General features: G+C 41.0%; 1 protein-coding gene across 8 annotated transcripts; it reads left to right on the plus strand.

Moving 5' to 3' along the window:
• Positions 1-515: 515 nt before the first annotated feature.
• Positions 516-22,083, plus strand: INTS10 (integrator complex subunit 10). 8 transcript variants are annotated; one of them, XR_014228476.1, is made up of 18 exons: positions 516-669; positions 1,769-1,836; positions 2,098-2,201; positions 3,239-3,378; positions 4,262-4,343; positions 4,662-4,802; positions 5,231-5,402; positions 5,844-6,013; positions 9,620-9,751; positions 10,311-10,478; positions 11,135-11,217; positions 12,030-12,182; positions 13,327-13,435; positions 13,835-13,914; positions 14,399-14,561; positions 15,628-15,721; positions 21,496-21,627; positions 21,739-21,810. XR_014228476.1 is itself a non-coding variant. In XM_082314865.1 (18 exons), the coding sequence occupies exons 1-18, from the start codon at positions 541-543 to the stop codon at positions 21,893-21,895; spliced, it is 2,214 nt and encodes a 737-aa protein (XP_082170991.1). In that variant the 5' UTR covers positions 516-540; the 3' UTR covers positions 21,896-22,083. The 8 variants fall into 8 exon arrangements, 7 of the variants coding, with proteins under 7 accessions (XP_082170991.1, XP_082170992.1, XP_082170990.1 ...); XM_082314865.1 differs by lacking the exon at positions 21,496-21,627 and adding an exon at positions 19,726-19,803 and having other exon boundaries at positions 9,620-9,753; positions 10,322-10,478; positions 21,739-22,083; XM_082314866.1 differs by lacking the exon at positions 21,496-21,627 and adding an exon at positions 19,726-19,803 and having other exon boundaries at positions 9,620-9,753; positions 10,325-10,478; positions 21,739-22,083.
• Positions 22,084-22,156: the final 73 nt, after the last annotated feature.

Below are 22,156 nucleotides of genomic sequence, written 5' to 3' on the forward strand. Positions count from 1 at the left end.
GGGCCAAAAGACAGGTTTCTTGAGGGTAGCTTGGCAAGTCTCCTACCAGCTATCACACTAGCTGCCAAAGGCTGGCACCTTTTGCCGTTGCTCCCAAAATGCCCTATGGTCAGTCACAACTTTTGGGAGCCCAAACTATTGCCCTGGGCTGCACAAAATCGCTGTCCTCCTCCCTGCCCACAGAAGCCCTCCTAAGTCCCAAACTTCCCGCTCCACAGGCCCTCCTCAGCCTACCCCCCCCTCAAAGTCCTTGCGCCCCCTTGCCACTCCGGGCTCCTCGCCCCTCATTTGCTCCGGCCCAGCGGCCACCACAGAAAAGACACATCCCGGGACCGAGAGAGCGGCAGAAGGGAGGGAGACGGAGCAACAACGGCCCGTCGGAGCCACCCCGCCCGAGCCACTGGCCGAGCGCTCTCCTGCCCGCTTCCAAAATGGCGGCAGGCGCGCGCGGCCAGGGCGGGGCGGGGGAGGAGCAGAGGCCGCCCCGGGGCAGCGGGGCGCATGCGCGCCGCCCGGCGGCCGGGCCGGGCCGGGCGCAAGATGTCGGCGCAGGGGGACTGCGAGTTCCTGGTGAAGCGGGCCCGGGAGCTGGTGCCGGGGGACCTGTGGGCGGCCAAGGCCTGGCTCATCACGGCGCGGAGCCTCTACCCCGCCGACTTCAACATACAGGTAGACGCCACCGCCGCCCCGCCGGCGCAATATAAAGGCGCGGCGCGGCGCGCCGCTCCCCCACACGGCCTTGCGGCGGGCGCTGCCTGACTGAGCGGCGCTTCGGCCAATGGGGGCGGGGGGGCGGGGCGGCCGGTTGCCGCGGTGACGGGGGCCGGCAGCGCCTGCAACGACGCCGTTCCGTCCGTTACTCGCCGTGGCGGCTGCGGCGGGGCCCGGCCAGGGGGGCGGAGGCGGGCGGCTCCTCTGGCGGGGGCCGGGCCCGGCAGCCGTAGCAGGGGCCGGAGACAGCGCCCTGACAGGCGTCCGGGCCTGGCCCCCAGCTCGAGGCCTGGCCGGGCATCCCCAGAGGGCTCCGGCCCGGCAGCCGTGAGAGGGCCCGGAGCGGGCAGCCGTGCTCTGCGGCCGAACGCCCTCTTGCAGACTCTTCGTCGCGTTTCGCTCCCCCCTGAACGCACAGGGCGGCGGTCGGGAACGGCAGAGCCGTGCGGCGGCGGCGCGGCGGGTGCCCAGCCTCTCGCTGTCGTGTCCGGTGGTTAAAAATAAAGTGGTCGGCTTCTCACTGCTCGTTGTCTTTCACTGCAATAAAATCCACTCCTGTGAATGCTTTGTGAAAGAGGTGGAAGTGTTGTTTTTTTAATAACTGAGGGGAAGGTCCCTTTCTGCTTCTTGTGTTTGCACGTGATGAAACATTGGGGTTTGCTGTTGTAAAAAAAATAGCCATTTCTAATGGAGATTTAAAGTACCTCTCTTGCCTATGGCTTTTGTAATAGCCTGGGTTTTTGCATTGCATTTGACAGGAAACAAACCCTGGCCAAAGAGCTTTGAATTCTCACAAAGTTTTTTATTTGTGTAAAAATGAAGCCAGCACGTTAATATCAGAGTACGTACGTTATCATAAAGAAGTTTATGCGTAATTTAATGTGTGGTTAGATAGCCTAAACTCGGCTCCTAATTTCTGCAGCAAATGTTGCCATCCTTTCATTTTCTGTTATTCAGACTGCTCTGGCAAATTGGGGACAGTTTTTTAGAGTGGAAGGACTAATCTGATTCATAAATATGTTTAAGAAAACTAATGTTCTCTTCTTCCATCTTGCAGTATGAGATGTACACTATTGAGAGAAATGCTGAAAGGACAGCATCTGCAGGCAGGCTGCTCTACGACATGTAAGTAACCAGAGCTGGAACTCTACTTTTATGCCAGGTGCTCTTTTCCGTAAATGTCAGAGTTTCCAGAAATATGATGTGGGTGTTCTTGGAAATCCATGTGGATAAATTAAGCAGAAAAGGTCTTATTAATTAAAAATAAACAGTAAAAAGGAAGGTTTTATTTTCCATTTGCCCATGCACATTCTTTCATAGGAAGGTTTTGTCTTGGAAACAGATTTTGAGATCACTGTGCATTCCTTGCCTCAAACTTTATTACAGGTTTGTGAATTTTCCAGACCAACCTGCTGTATGGAGGGAGATTAGCGTTATTACATCAGCATTAAGGAATGACTCGCAGGACAAGCAGACACAATTTTTAAGAGGTAAGGATTCTATTCAGTGAATAGGGAGAGTCTTGAAGGAATCTAAAGATAAGCCCTCTGCTTACATATCTAGCGTGGCAAGTAAATGTCGGTCTTTTTAACTTTACTTGTGAACTGCATACGTTTTTTGCTCAGTTCAGCCTTAGAGACTTCATTCAGTGTGTTAGGTTAGATTTAGGAGACACAAAGGGACATGAGAAGCTGATTCCCATTTCTTTGTCTCTGATATGGGTAGACTAAGTCTGTCAGAATAACAAGCACTTAGAAAAGAAATTGCATAGGGAATAAGTGGCACAGGACTTATGATCATTGTCCCACTGATTGCAGAGTGGGACTTTATGAATGATCATAAAAATGGGGGGAACTCGTACGCATTAAATGAAGGTTATGAAAATGAACAGTGACCGGAAGGCCTTGGCGTTCACTGCTGGCAACCACGGGCAGTTTTGAAAGCAGGATTTACACCTGGCAAATTATAATCTGCTGTTTGAATATGTGCTTCAGAAGCTCTAAGGATAAGCAGTGTGTAACTCTGCATACAGGATATTCCAGTTAACGAAACATTTGTTTTTTCGTGTTTCTTTTTCAGAGAGAATACATAAAACTTACAGGGAGAATATGTTGGTTTCTTTTTAGTGTCTTATTGGAAGTTTAAATTGAAAAAACCTACCTTTTAATAATGAAAGTATTAATTGTAGAAGTGGAATGTAAGTAAAAAAATAAATGAACATTCTTGAAAAAGCATCTTAAATGTCAAATATTTAAGTATTAGAATTTTTAGTATTCCACTCATTAGCAGTCTTACTTGTTAATTCAAGTTCTGTGCACCCGAATAAACACAGATAAATATTCATATTGTCTTCTCTGAAAGAAACAGCCATTTTTTTTCCAGGCATAGATATTAAGAGCAGAAAAAAGCATAAGGAAATCTCTTTCACTCTGCATGGCAAGGTGATGTTGACTAGTCTTTTACCCTTTGTCAGTCACCTTTACAATTCAGACATAGTAAATTAAACATTTTAATTTTTTTTTTTAAGGATTATTTGAAACCCTTCCTGGTCGGGTCCAGTGTGAAATGTTACTGAAGGCCACAGAGCAGTGTTTTAACACATTAGAAAGGGCAGAAATGCTACTACTACTTTTGCGACGTTTCCCAGAGACTGTGGTGCAACACGGGGTAAGAGAAGAGAAGCTCATAGTAACTATTCAGGATATTGGCATTCTGTTTCTTGAGATTTTGCTGAAACGTATTTTCCTTTGCCTAGTGAGAGGGTGAGTCTTTTTATTCATGTTTAATTGTGGCTAATAGTTCAGCTTGCTGTATCTTGAGGCTACCACCAGGAAAGAATTGGGCAGAAAACAAATGGAAGCAAATAAAACAATTTTTTGTTTTGTAAATGCAAAGAATATTCCATGCTTTTTGAAAAAGCAGAATAGCACAAAAAAGAGTGTAGGAGAGTATTACAGTCTAAGAAAGAATACTGCTTCAGCTTTTTGTCAGTAAACTCTCATTGAGGGCAGAGTGCTTTGAGGTTATGACTAGACTCTTAACAAGCAGCATGTTTGCTTTGACTTACGAAACTACAGCTGGAGCTCTTTAAACGATGACCGACTTTATTTAAGGACAGTTTAAGGATACTTTAAAAATAGTTTAAAGACTATAAAACCTGTTAGTTCTGAGACTGACTTACACTAACACATTCTAGCTCGTACTAGCGTCAGGCAGAGTGCCCAGTCAGTTACTACAGCTCAGGTGACAAGCTGCAGCTCTAACGCCTGGTACCTCCATTGCTTTCACCTGTCTGTGCACGTCTTTACTGATAGAGTTGCATGCACAATTTGTCTTTTGGTCTTGTTTTGCTATCTTCTGGCATTGCTTTTCACCTGTTCTTAAGTGGGGATAGTTTAACTATCTATTTAGAGACTAGCACATGCAATTGCCATATAGTGAATTGCTACTTGTGCATCCACTGAATTATTGTTCAACTCCATTTAATCGCAGTTCAAAAAGTTTCTAAAACCACTGGTCCAGTGTTTGATTTTCACCTCTGCTTACACAGGTAGGCCTTGGAGAAACGTTATTAGATGCTGAAAGTATTGAAGACCAAGAATCCCCAGTGAATTGTTTTAGAAAATTATTTGGTAAGAAAATCTTAATGTTCTTGTTTTATTATACAACTGTTTAGTATCGCAAGATTCTGAGTTCAGTAAACTACTTTCAAGATATTAAGATCAGGAAACCGCTTTAGTCAGAAGAGGCTCAGGCCACATTAGGCCAGGCTGACCATATGGTACAACTGGTATTACAGTCATTCATGTGAGGTTCTTTGTGATCCTTTGTCGTGTATGGTCAGCCAGAGATGGAGGCTTACGCTGCTGATTGAGAAACCTTACTTAAGACAAATAGAACAAAAAACCCCACAAACCTAAAGGATTTTTTTGGTTTGTTTTCTATTTTAGTTTGTGATGTTCTTCCTCTAATAATTAACAACCCTGATGTTCGACTTCCTGCCAGCTTGTTATATAAATATCTGAATAAAGCAGCGGAATTTTATATTAACTATGTAACTAGATCTACACAGACAGAAAGCCAATATCAAGGTAAGAATATTTTTACAAAATGAACCTTTCTTAGAACGTATTTTAGTATTACTGAAGTGACGTCCATAAATGGAGAATGCATTACTTTTATATAATATACCCCGTAGACAAGGATTAATAGTAGTATTTGATGTTTCTTAGTTCTTTGATACCAAAATACCTCATGATGCTTCAACTATTTAGTCATGATGCTCATGATGCTTCAACATATGTACTGAGAGATAGGACAAAATGTCCAACATCTTCTTATCCAGCTTACCAGCTCTCTTGCACAAGGAGGCAGAAATGCCTACTGCTTCCTGTTAGCCTTCTCAGTAAAGAATGGTCACCCTGAAAGCTCCGATGTATATTTTTACATGTCTCCTTCTTGAAAATAAAACCATTTGTTTTATTTCTTTATGAAGAGAAAAATGTGCTGGTTTTCCTAGGTTCACAAGATTCCTCTGATATTATGTCTCCAAGCAAGCGTAGCTCTCAGAAGTATGTAATAGATGGTCTCACAGAGAAATCATCCCAGATTACAGATCCTTGGGAGAGGCTATTTAAAATATTGTCTGTGGTGGGAATGAGGTGTGAATGGCAAATGGATAAGGGAAGAAGGTGAGAAACGTGTACTTTTCTGGGTATTTCTTCTCAAGGAGAATTTTTTTTTTTAATTCTTAAGGAGATGGGTTGAAGAAGGATTTTAACATGAGGACATTTTGTGTAAATTCAGTGCGACTTTTTTGTCGAGACTGTACAATGTAAAGCAAAAGCATGGATCAGGGAGCACTTTTAAATTAGTCTCTAAAATAAATCTCTGTTGATAAAAGTCATGCATAAGAACCGTAGTCCTGTGGGGTATCCTTCCCTAGGTGCCTCAGCAAAGAGAAGCATGGTAAATGTTTAGTGAAGTTTCACTGGCATGCATTCCCAGCCTCCACTGACTTGCAGCTGGGGGATTTCCTCAGCCAAAACATTTTTTCATATTCACTATGGATTCTTTCCTTTAGTTTTGGAGTCTGTGTAACATCCTGAATTCTTTTTGTCTCTCTTTCTCAGAAGTTTTGGTGATATTTTGCATCGAATGAAAGACCTCTGCAGATACATCAGTAACTTTGATAGTGATGCACATGCTAAATATAAGAATCAAGTAGTGTATTCCACCATGTTGGTCTTCTTTAAAAATGCATTCCAGTATGTCAGCAACATCCAGCCATCGCTCTTTCAAGGTTAGTTTCTAATGTTTCAACTTTGGTAAAGAGTTCTTTGTGATTTCATTGCTAATGTCTGAAAGATCTTTTCTCATTAGTCTTTTGAAACTATCCTCTTACAAAGTGACGTGGGTCTTTTTTAAAATTCTCCCAAGCCGTCTTACCAGCAGAAGTAGTTCATGACAACTGCAGTAGTGGATCAGACCAAAGATCAATCTAACTTAGCGTCATGGTTTCAGCCTTGGCCAGCAGCAGTTAGTTGTCTAGCAAAGAGAAAAGTAACAGACCAGATGTCATGAGAAACATCCCTAGGGTTGATTCCTGCTCTGCCATCAGCATCGTGTTTGTTTGATTTTCTCCTCTGATTCTGTTTCTTAGAAGCTGACGTTTTCCTAGCTTCCTTCAGTCAAAAGACTGTACAAAAAGCTTCCTCAAAATAAGTGAAGATATTTCTGCATTAGGAACACATGACAAATTTATAATTAATCAAATAAAAACTGAATAGGAAAAGATTTCCTGAAATTCACAAGCTTCCAACTTGGCTTTCTTTGTATAGTTTAAGCATAATCTTTAAGGTGTGCTTTGCACATTAATCTTAATTTGTAATTAATTTGTAAATTGAACATTTAAAGCATGAATATTACCTGTGCTTTTTCCTACCCACTCAAATCCGCCTTTGTGGCATATCGGATTGCTTGGAACACCTTGGATTGCTTCTTCAGGGATTGACTGGACTTTTCAGGGATGGCCCAGAAGCTGAGGGAAGTTCTTTAGCCTTCAGTTTGTTTAGAACTTAATTGAAATAAACATCATCATAAAGAGGAATTTTCAACTCTTAGTAGTGTGCATTTCCCGCTTCTTCACTCACTGCTAGGGAATTCCTTGCTACAATAACAGTTGTCACCATAGGTAATTAGTACTTATTAGCACTACAATTACTGATTTGTGATAAAATTACAATTTTAATAATGTGTATTGTGTTCATAAGTTTCATCACAATTTCCTGCGTGGACTAAATGATCATTCGAGTAGTGAAACAATACAAATGATGGGTTTTAAACAACTTCACAGAAAGCTGGGTAATCAGGTGAACAATGTCAGTAGATAGCTAAGCTCAGAAGACAAATGACCTGGCAACTTGTATGCAAAGAACATGTAGTCACTTTAACAAATACAGGAACTACTTGAGTTGAGTTTTTTGTTCTGTCCAGAGGAAAGAAGAGTTACGGTGGGGCAGTGAGATACTTTAGCTGTGCATATAGTTTTAGCTGCTAGATTCGGAGTTGAGGAAGCAAGGAAGTAAAGTACTGGTGAAAATGTTCCTTCCTAAGTTGTGCAATTGAGTATGTTAAAGCTCGTGTTTTCAGACTGAACCACCAAAAAAAGAATGTACACTGAGATAGCACAGTGCAGTCCCGTTGGTGCAGCATTTCTGGTAGCCTCTGTCATTTCCTGACATCAGGAAAGTATTTCCAAGACATCTTTTACTCATTTCTGCTTTAGCATTAAAGTTCAGTGGTACTCAGTGCCTTTCATATCCTTTCTATCATTAGGGTTTTTACTCCTCTTTGGAGGGCTCACTGTAGAAATGTAGAATCCTACGTATTTTGGAAGCGTAGTGGTGGGGAAAAAAGCTGTCTCCTTAATCCAGTAGCTCCGAGCTTTGATCTGTGACTTTCTTCTCATGTGCACGGACTTGCAAGAAACCTCTTGAGAGAAAACTTCAATGCATTTCTCTTACATAATTCATATCTGCCTTGCCGGAGACTTGAGAAATGAATGAGGCAATTCACACCTCTCATAACTTACCGGCTGCCTGCAGGCTTGGCAGGAGTTGCTATTTGGGCTGATGCTTTTAGGGGTTTATTTATAACACTCTGTGCTAGAAATCAGTTAAAAACTCTGTAAGCTTAGATTCTAGAGCTCAATTAGACAGAAAAACACAATATTGCTCTTTGTATGGCTGTGTAACTTTCCGTAATGGAAGAGAAGGTTTGCAGCCCAAGTCAAGGGTGAGGTTAGGTTTTGTTTTGTTTTAGGACTGGAGGTTTTGGAATAAAGGCTACAGTGCACTTGCCTGCTACTGAGAAGAGAACATTTCTTTGGAAAGCAAAGCACTTAACTGGTATTCATTCAAATCAGTATGAGTAAAAGAAAAACCCACTCCTTTCTTCTTAGGTGTTAGAAGTAGGCAGTTCTTGAGATTCCAGTGATAAAACTCTTCCAGCGTCCCAGCTGGGGTACTTTCATATCTGTTTCTCATGGATGCTATTTTCTACATTATGACTTGGCTCTGTTTTCAGTTCACACAGGTTAGATTCCAACAGAGTGGAATACATGATGGTACAGGAGATGTGATTTCAATGTGTTGTAGCCTTTGTGTAGGGGTCATTTCAATGGTGGTATTTAGTTTGAACCTAGTCAAAGGGGATGACATTATTTGTTAAGTATGCCAGGGTGGTTGTTTCTTGTAACATTAACTTCTATTGTAGTGGACTCCTTACACATCACTTTTGAGTAGATGGGAAAAGCTTAATATGTGTTCTTTTATGTCAAGAGATGAAATGAATTGTCCTTATACTAAGCTCTCAAATTAGTTCTTTGCAACTATGAATGAGGCCTTAGCCTCACATTTTTCTGCAAATAGAAACAGAAGAAATGCACATACTGAAAATACTTGTCTGCACTACTGTCTTATCTGGTGGAGATTTCAAAAAGGGAAAACAGATTAATGGATTTCCCCTTTCCTTTATATTTCTCTTTGTCTGAGCTTTGCACATCTGTATACAACTTGATTGTGTAAAAGGAGAAAATGTTTTGGGAAGGAAAGCTTTCTCAGTAGTGGCCACGTACCAATGTTGTTTGAGATTAATAAGTGTTGTTCCTGTTTATATCTAATGAAACTTAAGCATTGAGGTCTGAAATAAGAGGTACCAGATCCCACCGGATGTTCTGTGACACCAGTGGACGTAGGAATTATGTCTTCTGTGCTTCAAAATGAGGCTTCTCTAGAGGCTTTGGGGAGTGATGATGGGCTCTGGCCGTCAATTAAAACTTTAATTCTGTACACTGAGATCAGTGGGGGTAAAGCTGACACTGAGTGATCCTGCTAGGGAAATCTTGTGATAAAATACACTCATTTCTTTGAGGCATCAGTGCCTGTCAGCATATTGCTTTGGTTTCTCATGAGAATGTTTTGAGAATATTGCTATGCTTCACAATATTTGTGGCTGTTAACTTCAGAGCCATTTGTTCTGTTCACCTGTTGAATAGTTGTACTTATATAAAAGCAAATAATGCTTGATGAGAGAACACCTGCTGCCCGAGCATATCGTGTGACTGCTTTGTAAGAAAAGGATTCAAAGATATTCTGAAGCTCTCAAGCAAACTCTTGTGACGTCTGGTAAATGCATTCTGACCTTTACCGTAAGGCTGCTTTGAGAAAACCATAGCTTTACCAGCATAGTTTAAGCTTATGCAACTTAAGTGAATTAATTTCAGATTGTTTTCTCTGTCTAGCGTTATAATTATTACTTGTGAGGGAAACAAAACCAGCTTGTTGTAGGCATGAGACCTTTCAGATCAGTTTAAAGCAATCTTGAATTAATTTATCTTTAAATCCAGGTCCAAACGCTCCAAACCAAGCCCCACTGGTTCTTCTCGAGGATGTGACCAACATCTATGGTGATACAGATATTGATCGTAACAAACACATACACAAAAAGAGGAAACTTGCTGAAGGAAGAGAAAAAACAATGGTAAATTTTCTAGACTTTTTTGTTCGTAACAAGAATGGCATTGGTACTGGAATTTAGACAATAGTGGTTTTGACACAGACGTAATAGACATATTTTTAGAGCTACCCTGGAATAGCTGTTTATGACCACAATTTGCAAACAGTTTTTTTTTTGCTAAAGCCAGTAAGAATAAAACAATTTTTGTAGCAATTGCTGTAGACACATATGTGCTGATGTGAATACTTCAACTTGAAGGAGTTCAGCAGAGACTGCAGAAGCTGTTAAAAGTGGTAGCTATAGCAGTCAGATGTTCTACAGCTAAATCTCCAAATTAATTGGCTTTTCACGATTGGAACCGTGAATACTGTTTATCACAGTTTCACCACTGAGTTTCTTGGTAGCAAACCAGATTGTTCTAATATTAAAACAAGCTAAGCAAAAAGTCACTTAAAGGCACTTCAACTAGGACCTTGGCATTTCTAGTACAGAGTTGTTTTCTTGTGTTCAGTGGGACTTCCGTGACTTTAGAGTCCTTTGAAATAAGTATAAATTAAGAAGTGAATCTTTTTGTTTTATACTGACTCTTAAGCAGAGCTCAGATGATGAGGATCCTTCTGGGAAGGCGCGAAGTCGCCATATTACAGTAAACAAGGCAGATCTTGCAAATTCTATTGAAGTATTGGAGAGCTTTAAACTGGCAAGAGAGAGCTGGGAGCTGCTCTATTCTCTGGAATCACTTGACAAAGGTAAGGCTAACTGCATGCAGAGTTGCATTTAGGCTTCATTGCTGTGCATAGAAGTCATTTTACTATTAAAATAGAATTCCTGTCATTGTGAATCCTTAAAATTGAATTTACTTTGGGTTCTGAGTATTTTTTATCTAAGTTCCAATAAGAAGCTTTATCAGTTGTTGCATTTCTGAATATTTTGTTCCTGGATTTTGTTTCATTCTTCACGCACCTTTGCTTATTCACCCCCACTTCTCTTGGAAGCAGCTTTTACTGAAGGAGCAGTTGGTTACTAGTAGTGCTGATAATACTCAGTGAGGATGTGCTGCTAATGGCTGCTTTAGTTCATGCTTAAGAATATGTATCTTTACTGTGTCTCTCACTTTCTGATAATACTTGGTGTGATAAACTTGAAAACAAATTTGTCTTCTAAAATGTAGGCAAATAGTACCACCTAGCTGCTTTTAGATTTGTTGGACACTGTGAAGAGAAGTATAACCAAAATATATATATCAGAAGAGAGTATCCTATATTTGAAAGAGTTCACAGTCTTACTGTTTTGTTTTTTCATTTTTAAATTCAGCTCTTTTTTTCCTAGATAATTGATTTTTAACCCAAAGCTGTGAAATGCTTCATTTTCTCTTTTACTTTTTCTTCTCTGACTACTTATGTAGAGTTCACCAGAATTTGTTTGTCATGGAAGACAGACACCTGGCTTTGGTTAAGAATCTTTCTTACAGACATGATCATCTACCAGGTAAAAAAATAAAGTAAAAACTAGTAAAAATGACACCATTACGTTGCTCTTGCTTCTAGTGAATAGCTGTTCTGCTTAGCCAGTTTGACTGCTTTAAGTGTCTACTGATTTTATCCTGTAAAGCATGACCCTTTTGGGGATGGAATCGTACCATTCTTACCTCAAACTAGGTACCCTACTGAGGATATTCCTGTCCCAATAGCTGTTTGTTGAGTCCAGCTGGTTTTGGCTTATGGAAGAGACCTCTGCGTTGGCTTTTTGACCAGTAGATATATTTAGCGTAGTGCATTTTATTCATCTGTCAGTGCGTTCTATTGGAACACAATCAGACAGAAGAATTTTCAAACAGCAGAAGATTTTAACATCTCAGTCGAAATTTGTCATTCTCCTCAGAAATTAGGCTGACTGTACTCATTCCAAATGCCATCTAGAGAACAAAGCTTGTTCTTTTATGTTTTTCCTTTGGGGGTCTTTTATTTTTGCCTGTACCTGTACCTGAACAAGAGCCATTTCAAACGTTATTAGTCTAAATAAAGTAATGATTAACTCTGAAGAGCATGATTATTTGTTTCAGTTATAAATGCAATTTTGTAAACAGGCTTTTTGAAGCAGAATTCTCTTGCAAGTCATCAGTTCATGCTCCTGTACACAGCACATCACCGGAGAGTGTTCTGCTAGATTAAAATTTTGAAGCCCTGTTGCTTGGACACGGTCTGTTTTGAAAGCTTTCTGTAAGGGATTTTTTATTTCTGTCTTTCTACCCATTGCATACAGAAGACCCTAACACTGTCTTTTTCTGTCTTTTTTTAAAGGGGCAGTACAAAAAAGCAATTAGCAGCCTGCACCACTTGGCAGCTCTTCAGGGTTCTCATTCTCCACAGCAAATTACAGGACAAGGATCACTAGAAAATCAGAGAGCACTAATCCAGTTAGCAACATGCCACTTTGCCCTTGGAGAGTATCGGGTATGTACAGCATTCCACACACTGGTCCTTCATCATCTGGCCCATTGGTTCCTGTTTGTCGTCTTCCGTTGAATTTTCCCATTAGCCTGCTTTCAGCAGGGTATCGAACGTAAGCCAGGGTCTACTGAAAAATCCATGCTTCACAGGGAGAAGAACTGCACTTCCTGGCACATTAACTGACTGTCCGTTACCATCTCTCTTATGTAGTCTATTTGGTAGTTATGATTTGGGGGGTTTAGTTCTGATTTTCCATAGCTACAAGTATTTGAGTTGTCTGTAAATGTAACCTTAAATTTGAATTCCTTAACTTTACTGAAACAGTTTTAAATATTGAGGGAAAATTCTTAGGTACAGGCTTCACGTGGCAGGGGAAAGAAAAGGTTGAGAGAGAGAGAGAGAAAAGAAACTTCTGTGATCATCTTAGAAAAGAATTAGTGTTCGACTGGCAGTATAAGAGACCTCAGAAGAATATTGTCTGGCGTGACCTCTGAACTTGCTTTACCTTTGCAATACATATTTTGTGTTTTTAATAATACAGGAGTGCACGGTGGTCTGAGGTCAGTCAGCGTCAGCACTAATAATAAAGGCTGGGTCTCTTAGATATAACATCATCCTAGTACTACTGGACAAGTCTTTTTGTCCCTTCCAGTTTACTATTTTTTCTATTGGAAATGTGATAATAGATCCCCACAGACCTCTTATTTTCTCTAGGAAATAGCATTAAAAATTCACTGCATTTCTGTCATGCTGTCAGATTCCCATTTTCCTTTCTATTTCTACCATGGACAGAACAAGCTTTTAAAAACAGATTCTAAGAATTCATTTGAAAACTTAATCCTTCAAAATAAAACAGTTTTTGCTTGCAGTTGTATTGATCTTACACTCTTGAAATGAAGAATGCCAATACATATTTTTTTACAATTAAAATTACTTCTGTAGGCTCTCAGAGATTGATTAATGATAGCTACATCTTTTTGCTCAGCCAAACTAAGTTACACATTAAGTCCACTCAAGTTCTAGCAGAGAGTTTTGTGATTGTGGGTTTTTCTTGCTGTGTCTGAAATTTTTAATTATTAACATATCTGAATTTTAAGAACTTAAATTTAGACTTAGCATTATCATGTCTCTCTTCTTCTTTTTATAGCAAACATGCGAAAAAGTGCTTGACCTCATGTGCTGTATTTTACTTCCTGTACAAGAAGGAGGTAAAGTACAAGAGGAGCAACCTAAAGTAAAGTCTAAATTCAGGAAAGGTATGGAGTTGCTACTACCCTAAACTCAGTGTCAACTCAATTCTAGTTCATGTGTTTCGGTTGAGTATTTAATTCTCTTCCTTTTGTATTATGGAATCCCTTTCCATAGTTCTTTATTCCCTCTTGTTTTTGTGAGTGGTTTTCCTGCTGGTACCTGTTAAAGTATATTGGTGACAAAGTCCTACCACAAAGAGGAACAGCAGGAAGGGGAAAGAGAAATGAAGAAAAAATTTTTAAAACGTGTAACTTCACGTTTTGAATCATTCGTAATTTACCTTCAAAGTGTTCCTGCCTACCTGAGATTTGGCAACTGTAGATTCGTTTTGCTCCATTCTGATTTCTTTCAAAGTTAGGTAATCACGAGACCCCTAAAGTGTTTGATAAACTGTTCTGTTGCAGGGTCTGATTTGAAGCTTTGGCCATGTACCAGTAGAGCCATCATGCCTTACTGCCTTCACCTGTTGTTAGCTTGTTTCAAGGTAAGCTATAGTCAAGGCCTCAAATCCTCTCGTGTCTCTAAGGCCTAGTTTATGTATCTGGAGTCCTGAAACTGCATGGCCTTATCCCAGTGGTGTGACTAGGTGTGAAGGGCTGTGCCTCAAGTGCTTCTCACCTAAATGGGTTTGTGGAGAGTCTTTTTGGGGGGGTGAGGGAGTGTTGATGGAGGAGGGTTTGTTCTCTCTTTTTTCTCTTCTATTTGTTTTAATTTTGGGCAGAGGAGATAGAATTAATCTCAAAATATTGTTGTCTGTATTCAGACTTCCCTTATAGGTTAGTGGAGAGAATTTGGTATTTTGGCTGGAAATTTCCAACCTATTTTAAGTGCATATATTAGGTCAGAATGAAATACGCTCCTAAAGACCTTGTTTTGAATTTGCTCAGATGTAGGTGAGATCAATCCCGTGTATTTATAAAAGCAACATGTGTTTCCTGATTGTCTCAATGTCAATTTTTTCCCTGAAGCTCCGAGCTTTCACAGACAGCAGAGATGATATGGCGCTGGGCCACGTAGTTGTTCTGCTGCAGCATGAGTGGCCAAGGGGTGAGAACTTGTTCCTGAAAGCCATCAACAAAATCTGCCAACAAGGAAACTTCCAGTATGAGAATTTTTTCAACTATGTCACAAGTATCCTTTCTCTAACCAAGAACGTCTTTTACATCCAGAACTATGTGCTGGCCTGTTGAAAAAGCTGTTAGGTAGTTTCAGCAGCAGCTCTCTCCATGAATCATATTCTGTATTTATTTTCATACCAGGCAAACCTCTTGTAATAGGTGGCAGTGCACAATGGACTATAAATATGCCTCCTGTCACCTGTTCCGGCACTTGAGAGTACGCTTAAGTACATTGCAGTTGCACTTCCATTCAGAAAAACAGCAGCGGCTTAGGCTGCTTGTGCAAGTGATGGCAGTCTGTTCAGTAAGATATATAGGGCATTATCCTACAAGGTTGTCAACAAAAACAATGAAGCAGTACCTATGCTTCAAGGAGTTGAATGATTTTGGCTATTGTTTATGAAATGCTTTGTGTGGGTAGGATTTTTGGGTTGAGTAAGATAATGAGCTGTGTCAAAGTTCATGCAAAGCATGTCTGATTTCTGTATTCAGATATCTGACATACGCTTTGACCAGCATACAGACACGTGGACAGTTCAGTGTTTAACCTAGACATCCAGCCGTGGTCTCCAGGAAGCAAGGGGTCTAGCTCCTATCTGAGACAACTAAAAAAGCTCTGCTGTTAAAGGAAGGGAAAAAAAGAAGATAAGCTAAATAAGGGACCAAAATAAAAAACCAAAAAGGGTGGTATGTGCCACTGTGGTGGCATTTCCTTCAGTCCCAGCCTCAGTATGCACTGCTTTGATAACCTGCCATGCAGGAAAAGGAACTAAAAATAACCAGGGAATTTGTTTGCAGAGATGAGCTTTCTTTACCTGTCTGACTGTACATATGAAGAGATGAAGAAAGAAAAGAAATTGACTGATATGTGTGGTTTGCACTTCAAAAAGCCATTTCTCATGAATTTGTGGAGGATTAGGAATACATGCTGTGATCTTCTTTATCACTTTTAAGAATGAGATACTTCAATAGCTGTTCACTTGGACTGTCCTTTCAGCGACGTGGCTTCAGATGTGAGGGATAAGAAGGAATGTTCTCTGTCATTTTTTCCCTACTCAAATCTTTAACGTTTTCTTCAGATATTGATATGTTGGAGGAATTTGCTTATTTAAGAACACAGGAAGGAGGGAAAATTCATCTGGAACTGCTGCCAAATCAAGCAATGTTGATCAAGTAAGGATAAAAAAGCATTTACTGTTTTCTTTGAAAAAAAAAGGGAGTATGTTCTGGTTGTCTTTGCTTTCATGTAATCTTCTGGATAGTAAGTTTGTCATGTCTTTGAGTTTAAATTTAAGGAGTTGCCTAAGGAGTTCAAACAAGGCTGTGAGTTTCTTTTTCCGATTCTCCTGCTAATCTGTGAATTCTTTTTGGGGGGTTTTCAACTTTAAGCTCCTACTTTTACAGAACTTTGTTTTCAAGTGTGGCATTTGCTTTAGAAGGATTCATATTAAAGTGATTACAGTATTGCTCTTTCAACCAGACACTTGCACTTTGCAGGAATTCTTTAAATAATTAGGCATGAGTGCAAGGTGGTGTTAATAATTTTGCTGAGCGGTAATGCTGAACAGAAAGCACTATTTGTTGTAAACAAAGTTATGAAAGACCACTGAATGATGAAAAACTTAGGTATAAAACATAAATTAAATTACACTCCAGGTAAACTCTAATAACCTTTCTGTCAGAACTAGCAGGTCATCTCTTGCTATGTACTGAACAAGCTTATTCTGCTTAGCTTATTACGAGATGCTGAAGGAAATTAATAATTTGGATTAACTTCCTAGGTGTTCTTAGTTTTGAGTCAAGACTGAACAAGTATCTGCTGCAGGGTTTTAGTGGCATAATGTTTTGGAATATCCTGGTTGTTTATTAGAACTTGTGGTATTTTGCTTTATAAGAGGGGGACTGCTAAAGTTTGTTGAAATTCCAGTTTGGGCCAGTGTATTCTGGCTATTCACTAACGAGAAATGAGCTAAAGTTTTCAAAAAATGGGAGCCTGACATTAGACAACTGGATCCAAATTCGGACTAGTAAATAGATTTTCCAGAGTTCTAGGTAACCAACACAAAAATGAGATACTAGGTGGAATTAAAGAAAAGAAAAAGAAGAAATACAAGTGCTTAATTATGTGACAGAGAATTTTCTCTTTTAAGCTCTAGATTTTCAAACTCTTACCCTTGCTGTAGCTCACTGCTTGTAACTAGCTGTATGAAGACAAAAATCAGGGTATGCTGCACTACGTATGATGTTAAATAACAAGCTTTGTCAGCGAGAGGGCTTAGGACTGAAGACTATGCCTGGTAACTTCTTAGCTGCTATCTCAAGTTGGTTGCAATAGTTCAGTGCTATTTCTCTGCGTCATGGCTTTTATTTTGATTGGCATGGTAGCTGTTACTGTTCTGACCCCACCAGTCACGACGTAGGTAATGAGCAGTGTTTCTAGCAAGACAGAAATCTCTCTTTGACCTCCTTTTGACAAGTGTTATGTTTCCTGAATGATGGAAATCCTTGTAGAAGAGAGGTCCATTTCTTTGTGCTTACTGAGCCAAAACAGTCAAATATCCTGTCCAGCTAGAAAAGCCGTGTACAGTGTCTTTTATGTGGCTGAGATGCGTAGGACAGGAACCACTTCATCAGAGAGCTGATGGGAGGGACAGTTCAGGGCATAGTCCACTAATCGGAGGTGACGTCTGCTCCCCTGGTACCCCAGATATTTTTTTAGCTGGACTGGCTGTGAGGCTCAGGGGTGCTGTCACCCAACGGCGTTGACCTCAGCAGCACTGGGTAGCTCACGGCCTCCCCCAGCTGGGGCTTTAGCTAAAGTGCACCAGCACAGCCCTGTTTCCTGGGGCAATGGTTGGTAGGCTCAAAATCTGCAGACTGGCTTTCATTTTTCAAAACTATCACCAGTTTTGGTTGTATGAGCTGCTGCACCATCCTCACAATAATTAGCAGAGGCAGCTCAGATACTGTTCAGTCATGCACAGGAAGACTCTGAGTTGGCCACAGCAGCCCAAAGATGAAGCAGTTGCTCCTTTGCCTGCTCTTTCCTTGGCAGGAATGTACGTAGCAATCCTCCATCTTAATTGATGGGAAATGTATTACAGATATTGTATGTTTTTTATAAGGACAGCTTTTTGTTTCATGACTTACACATTTTCTCCCCAGGTGAATTCCACATTCTTCTCCCAGTACTTTTCCTCAGTACCTTATACTTTATAGGAAATTATATTCATTTTTCTGAACCCAGGAAAGCAAACTGCAATGTGGTTTTCAAAAGCTGAAGTAAGATTTTGGTAGCCTGCAGACTTATAATAGGGTCCTGCAAAATATATATACAGCTTGTAAGCTTTCCCTTTGCTTGTATCCATTGTGGGAATACGAAGGTCCATGGTTTTGGTTTTAACTGGTGATACAGCCAGCTCATTCTGTTTGCAGTGTCAGCAAGACTTCTACGATGAGCTCTGAACTCAACCACTAAGTGCTTTTGAACTCCATTCTAGACAAGCCAAGTTTTATAGTTTTCCCGATGATACACGTCACTAGTGGCAGTGTTAGCTAGTGAGGTTAAAGAGGAAAAGAACAACATGCAAGAAATGACTGATTAATATCGTGTTCCTCTTTTTGATAAATCTTACTCGAATTAGTCTAATCTTAGCCTACCAAACTGCGTAAGCTTGATGTGAAAGCTGTCGAGTGTTCTGCCTCTACTCGCATTCCCATCACATCTCCACTTGGGGACAGAGGAGGAAAAGCTCAGTTGGTTTAAAGTGAAACAAAGTATCTTGAAAGTGTAATTTTTATTCTGATTGTGCACTTGGGTATGTTTAGTTCTGACTGCAGATCTTGCAACAGTACTGAAGAGACAGTCGCGCAGAATCCCTTTTGCAAACATCTGCCACTCTGGGACCAATAACATCTTGCTGTTTTTTATTTTCTGTTCCCCATGTCCATTTTTGCAAGTACTAGACTCATTCATACCAAGAACTCTTGAAAAATTCTCATTTGATTGAATAATTCTTGTGAATATTTTATTTCAGGTCATTGTAGCTATATTGTAGAGTGTTTCTGTACTACTAAAATGTCCCGTCTGTATTTGACTTTTATAAGCATAGCTCTCCATCTATATTCATTAATAAATTACAGACACTAACCAAAATGCCCACCTGTGAGATCTGAAGGTAGGCACCTAACTTGATATTATAGGTATTGATAATATAGGTATAAGGGCGAGTCTTGCTTCTCTGCTCCCTTCTTAGCGTCTGTGGGGGTGAACGATGCACTCAGTACTCAGGTGCCTAATAAGATGTAGGTGACATTTTGAGAGACTTGGGTTAAGAAACTAGACCTGTTCTCTATATACCAAAGTTCTCATTTCTCCTTAGGTGGGGCATTGGATTTGCTCTAGGCTGGCCGTGTGAGGTTATTATCTTGTGTTATAGATAGCACACAGAGATAAGGACTTAACTTCACAGAGAAGACAAACTGTCTTTCAGCTGAGACACCTTTTGGCGGCTAGTTCATGTGGTCCTGGTCATATATGGGGGGTTGCTCTGAGCGGGCATTTGTGGTCTGACATTGTGTGGTCCTCTAACAGCCATTTTTGTATGCGGTTTGAATTTGAGAAGGTGAAAAAGGCCATCTGTGGGCTAATGAAAAGATACTTAGGCAACCAGTAACAAACACTGTCATGTACTCAACTTGGCCGATACCCGCTGTGCATGCACTCGGCTTGGGCTCAGCAGCAAATCCCTTAACTCCAAGTTGTGGGCTCTCCCGGTTCGCTGGCGCGCTCTTGCCGGCTCTGCAGGGAAGCTGTGGTGTCAGCAGCGCTCCTCTGATTAAATCTTTTCTGATGGACACGCTTCCTGGGAAGAGCTACGACAGTTCATCGTAGTACAACTTTTTGCACCTACCACTGCGCTTTCTCCCGGTGTAACTGTCCAAAAATATGTGTATATATTTAGACCACAGTTGCAGAACAGCCTTGCAATGAAATCTGGGGGTATTTGCATGTGTGCTGCTGTTAGGGTCCTGCACCCCTTCGGCTGCTCGGTGGTCATATTGCTACGTGGTCTCACCCGCGTTCTTTGTTGCTCCTTTTTCTGGAGAGTTGTTTTGCACCGGAGGGGGAGTTGGTGTGTGGGTGTTTGAATGCTGCTATTTGCTGTTTTTTAAAGGACTTCTAGCCCTCCCATGGGGTTACTGCAGCAGGAATTCATACCTGTGCTACAGCCCAGCATACAGACTGCTGACAGGTACCAAGTGGAAAAACCCCGCTCATAGTGTGCTGTGTTTTGTCAACATGTTTTACTGCCCATGGTTTTCAGCAATTTGTTACTCAATATTTATCTTTTTTTTTCTCCATTTGTGCCTACATTGCCTGGCAAACCATGTTGTTCTATTATAACATTTATTTTTCTTTTTCCCATAAGTTGCCAGTATCTGTGTCCTTTCAATTTAATAATCACTGTTGAACTGAAACAAAAATGTAGAAAACCCCCAAAATGATACCAATGTTCAGTCACGTATTAACAAAAGTATAACCCTTTCTTTTCAAGATACTGGTTGCTGGATCCGTTTGTAGCTACTTTTCTTCATTTAAGTTGTTCTGAATTCTGTTTTCTGTTTTCCAGCTGTTACATGACACACGTCTTCAAAAGCACTGCTGGCTTGCTCAGCAGCTGTAGGTTGCATATTCTCCTTTAGGTTGTAACTGGCCATAGCACTCGGCTGCCAGCAATGTTTAAGACAGTCAAGATGGAAAACAGGGCTTCTCCCATGACCCCTGAACACGCTGGAGTGTTTTCAGTGCAGTTTTGCTTCACTCAGCCTAGCTCATCAATGAATTGCCCAGTAGTCTCCAGGCTAGTCTGTTCTTTGCCTTTTCCACGTGGTAGGGAGGTCTCTACTGTTTTGGCAGAGAAGTCTCTTCTCAAATGCTGGACTTGCTGATTTAAGGGAAGGTGGAGTGGTATTGTTGGTGAGGGTAATTCCCAGATGTTTCCCCTTCTCGTTTCCAGCATCTCTGGATTGGCATAGATGCCCTCACCCTTTATTTTTTATTTCCTTTCTGTCTTTCAGTGTGCTTGCTGGGTTCGGTCCAGCTCTTCCCTTCTTACCCATGACTCAGGACTTGTCTCAACGTTAGCATTACGCTTTTCTCTCTAATTTAACTTACACTGCTCCTTTAGTAGTGCTAGGGCTCTCATTTCAGGACGTATCTTTTGCTTCCCTTCCCAAGTAGGGCTTACAGGTAGATGTTAAAAAGTCTTGACCTTACTTAACCAGTTCTGGACCAGTGCAAGTAAAGCGTAGTGGTTTGGCGCTGCAGAACGTTGTTTAAAGGACAAGATTTAGGTATCGAGTGCTACAGCGTGAGGACAAAGAACTGTTCGTAAGAACAGCCTTTAACGGGGCGGTATCCCAAGAGGTTCCCTAGCCAGCATCGCTTTAGCTTGCTCAGTCGCTGGACCTTTGTGCTGTTTGAAAACAAGCCCTGAACTTCTGCTCAGAATAAATGTACTCCCTGCCTGGTGTCTGCTGTCTCCACGAGAGCTGGCTTCTGCTGACACAGACTGACAGCCTGGCTTGATTTGGGCTTTGTGTTGGCCTATGAAGTGTTCACTGCACCTTCATTAGTTAGAGTTATCAGTGCCCATAGGATTATATAGCTCCTTCCTGCACTTTCCTACTGGTACAAGATGTCCCCTGCTCTTTATGGTGGCAGCCATCTGTCCCCTTCCTCCAGAGGAAGCAGGTTCATCTTTTCACTCTTCCTTCAACCCCAACCATTTATAGAAGTGATTACAAGGAGGACGTAGCCTGGGCAGCAAAGGTAGAGAGAAAAAAAAATTCCTTTCCCCAAGCAAGAACTCTCTACACACTGAGTTAAGAGAATAGATTTTCCTGGTAGCCAGAACAGCAACACGTTTTTTTTCCCCCAACAGTCATAATCAAAGCAGCGAGAGCATCGACTTTTATGGAACTTCTAACTGTTGGAAGACTTGTAAGCTACTAAACACATGATTTTTAAAAAATAGCATAGCATGGGCTATTTGGCTCTCCTTATATAAACTCAGGTATGGACAGCAGATATATAGTAAGTGACATGCAGCACCTTTTAAATTACCGTAGTGCACCAAATAACCGTTATTTGATTTTGTCTGTCTCTCTTTCCTTCATGGCTTAAGGCATCATACAGTTACCCGGGGTATAACTAAAGGAGTGAAAGAAGATTTCCGCCTGGCCATGGAGCGCCAGGTCTCGCGCTGTGGGGAAAATCTCATGGTGGTCTTGCATAGGTTCTGCATTAATGAGAAAATACTGCTGCTTCAGACTCTTGCTTGAACGGACTGGACCACGATGCAGTGCCTCTTACGGAGAGAGGGGAAGGCTCTTAGTTGTATGAACAGCAGCGTGGCAGTGGAAAATCACTTGTCCAGAGAGTCAAAGGAGTTCCCTATGAGGGACAGGTTCTGCAATACACAAACACTACTCAGTGTTTGTTCAATGCTTAGTTTTCTTATGTGGGTAGATCAAACTTTATAAATAAAACTTTGTTTAAGAAGTCTTCTATAATGTCCTATTTGTTTTGCCTTTTTTTTCCAT

This window comes from Platalea leucorodia, assembly GCF_965183815.1.
Source record: "Platalea leucorodia genome assembly, chromosome: 6".
NCBI classification, from domain to species: Eukaryota; Metazoa; Chordata; class Aves; order Pelecaniformes; family Threskiornithidae; genus Platalea; species Platalea leucorodia.

Excerpts from the sequence above, each read along its gene's own strand:
- INTS10 (XM_082314864.1), top strand. The coding sequence starts at position 541 with ATGTCGGCGCAGGGGGACTGCGAGTTCCTGGTGAAGCGGGCCCGGGAG. Across the intron at positions 4,803-5,230 it reads GACAGAAAGCCAATATCAAG|GTTCACAAGATTCCTCTGAT; the intron begins GTAAGAATATTT and ends TGGTTTTCCTAG. Across the intron at positions 10,479-11,134 it reads TCTGGAATCACTTGACAAAG|AGTTCACCAGAATTTGTTTG; the intron begins GTAAGGCTAACT and ends CTACTTATGTAG.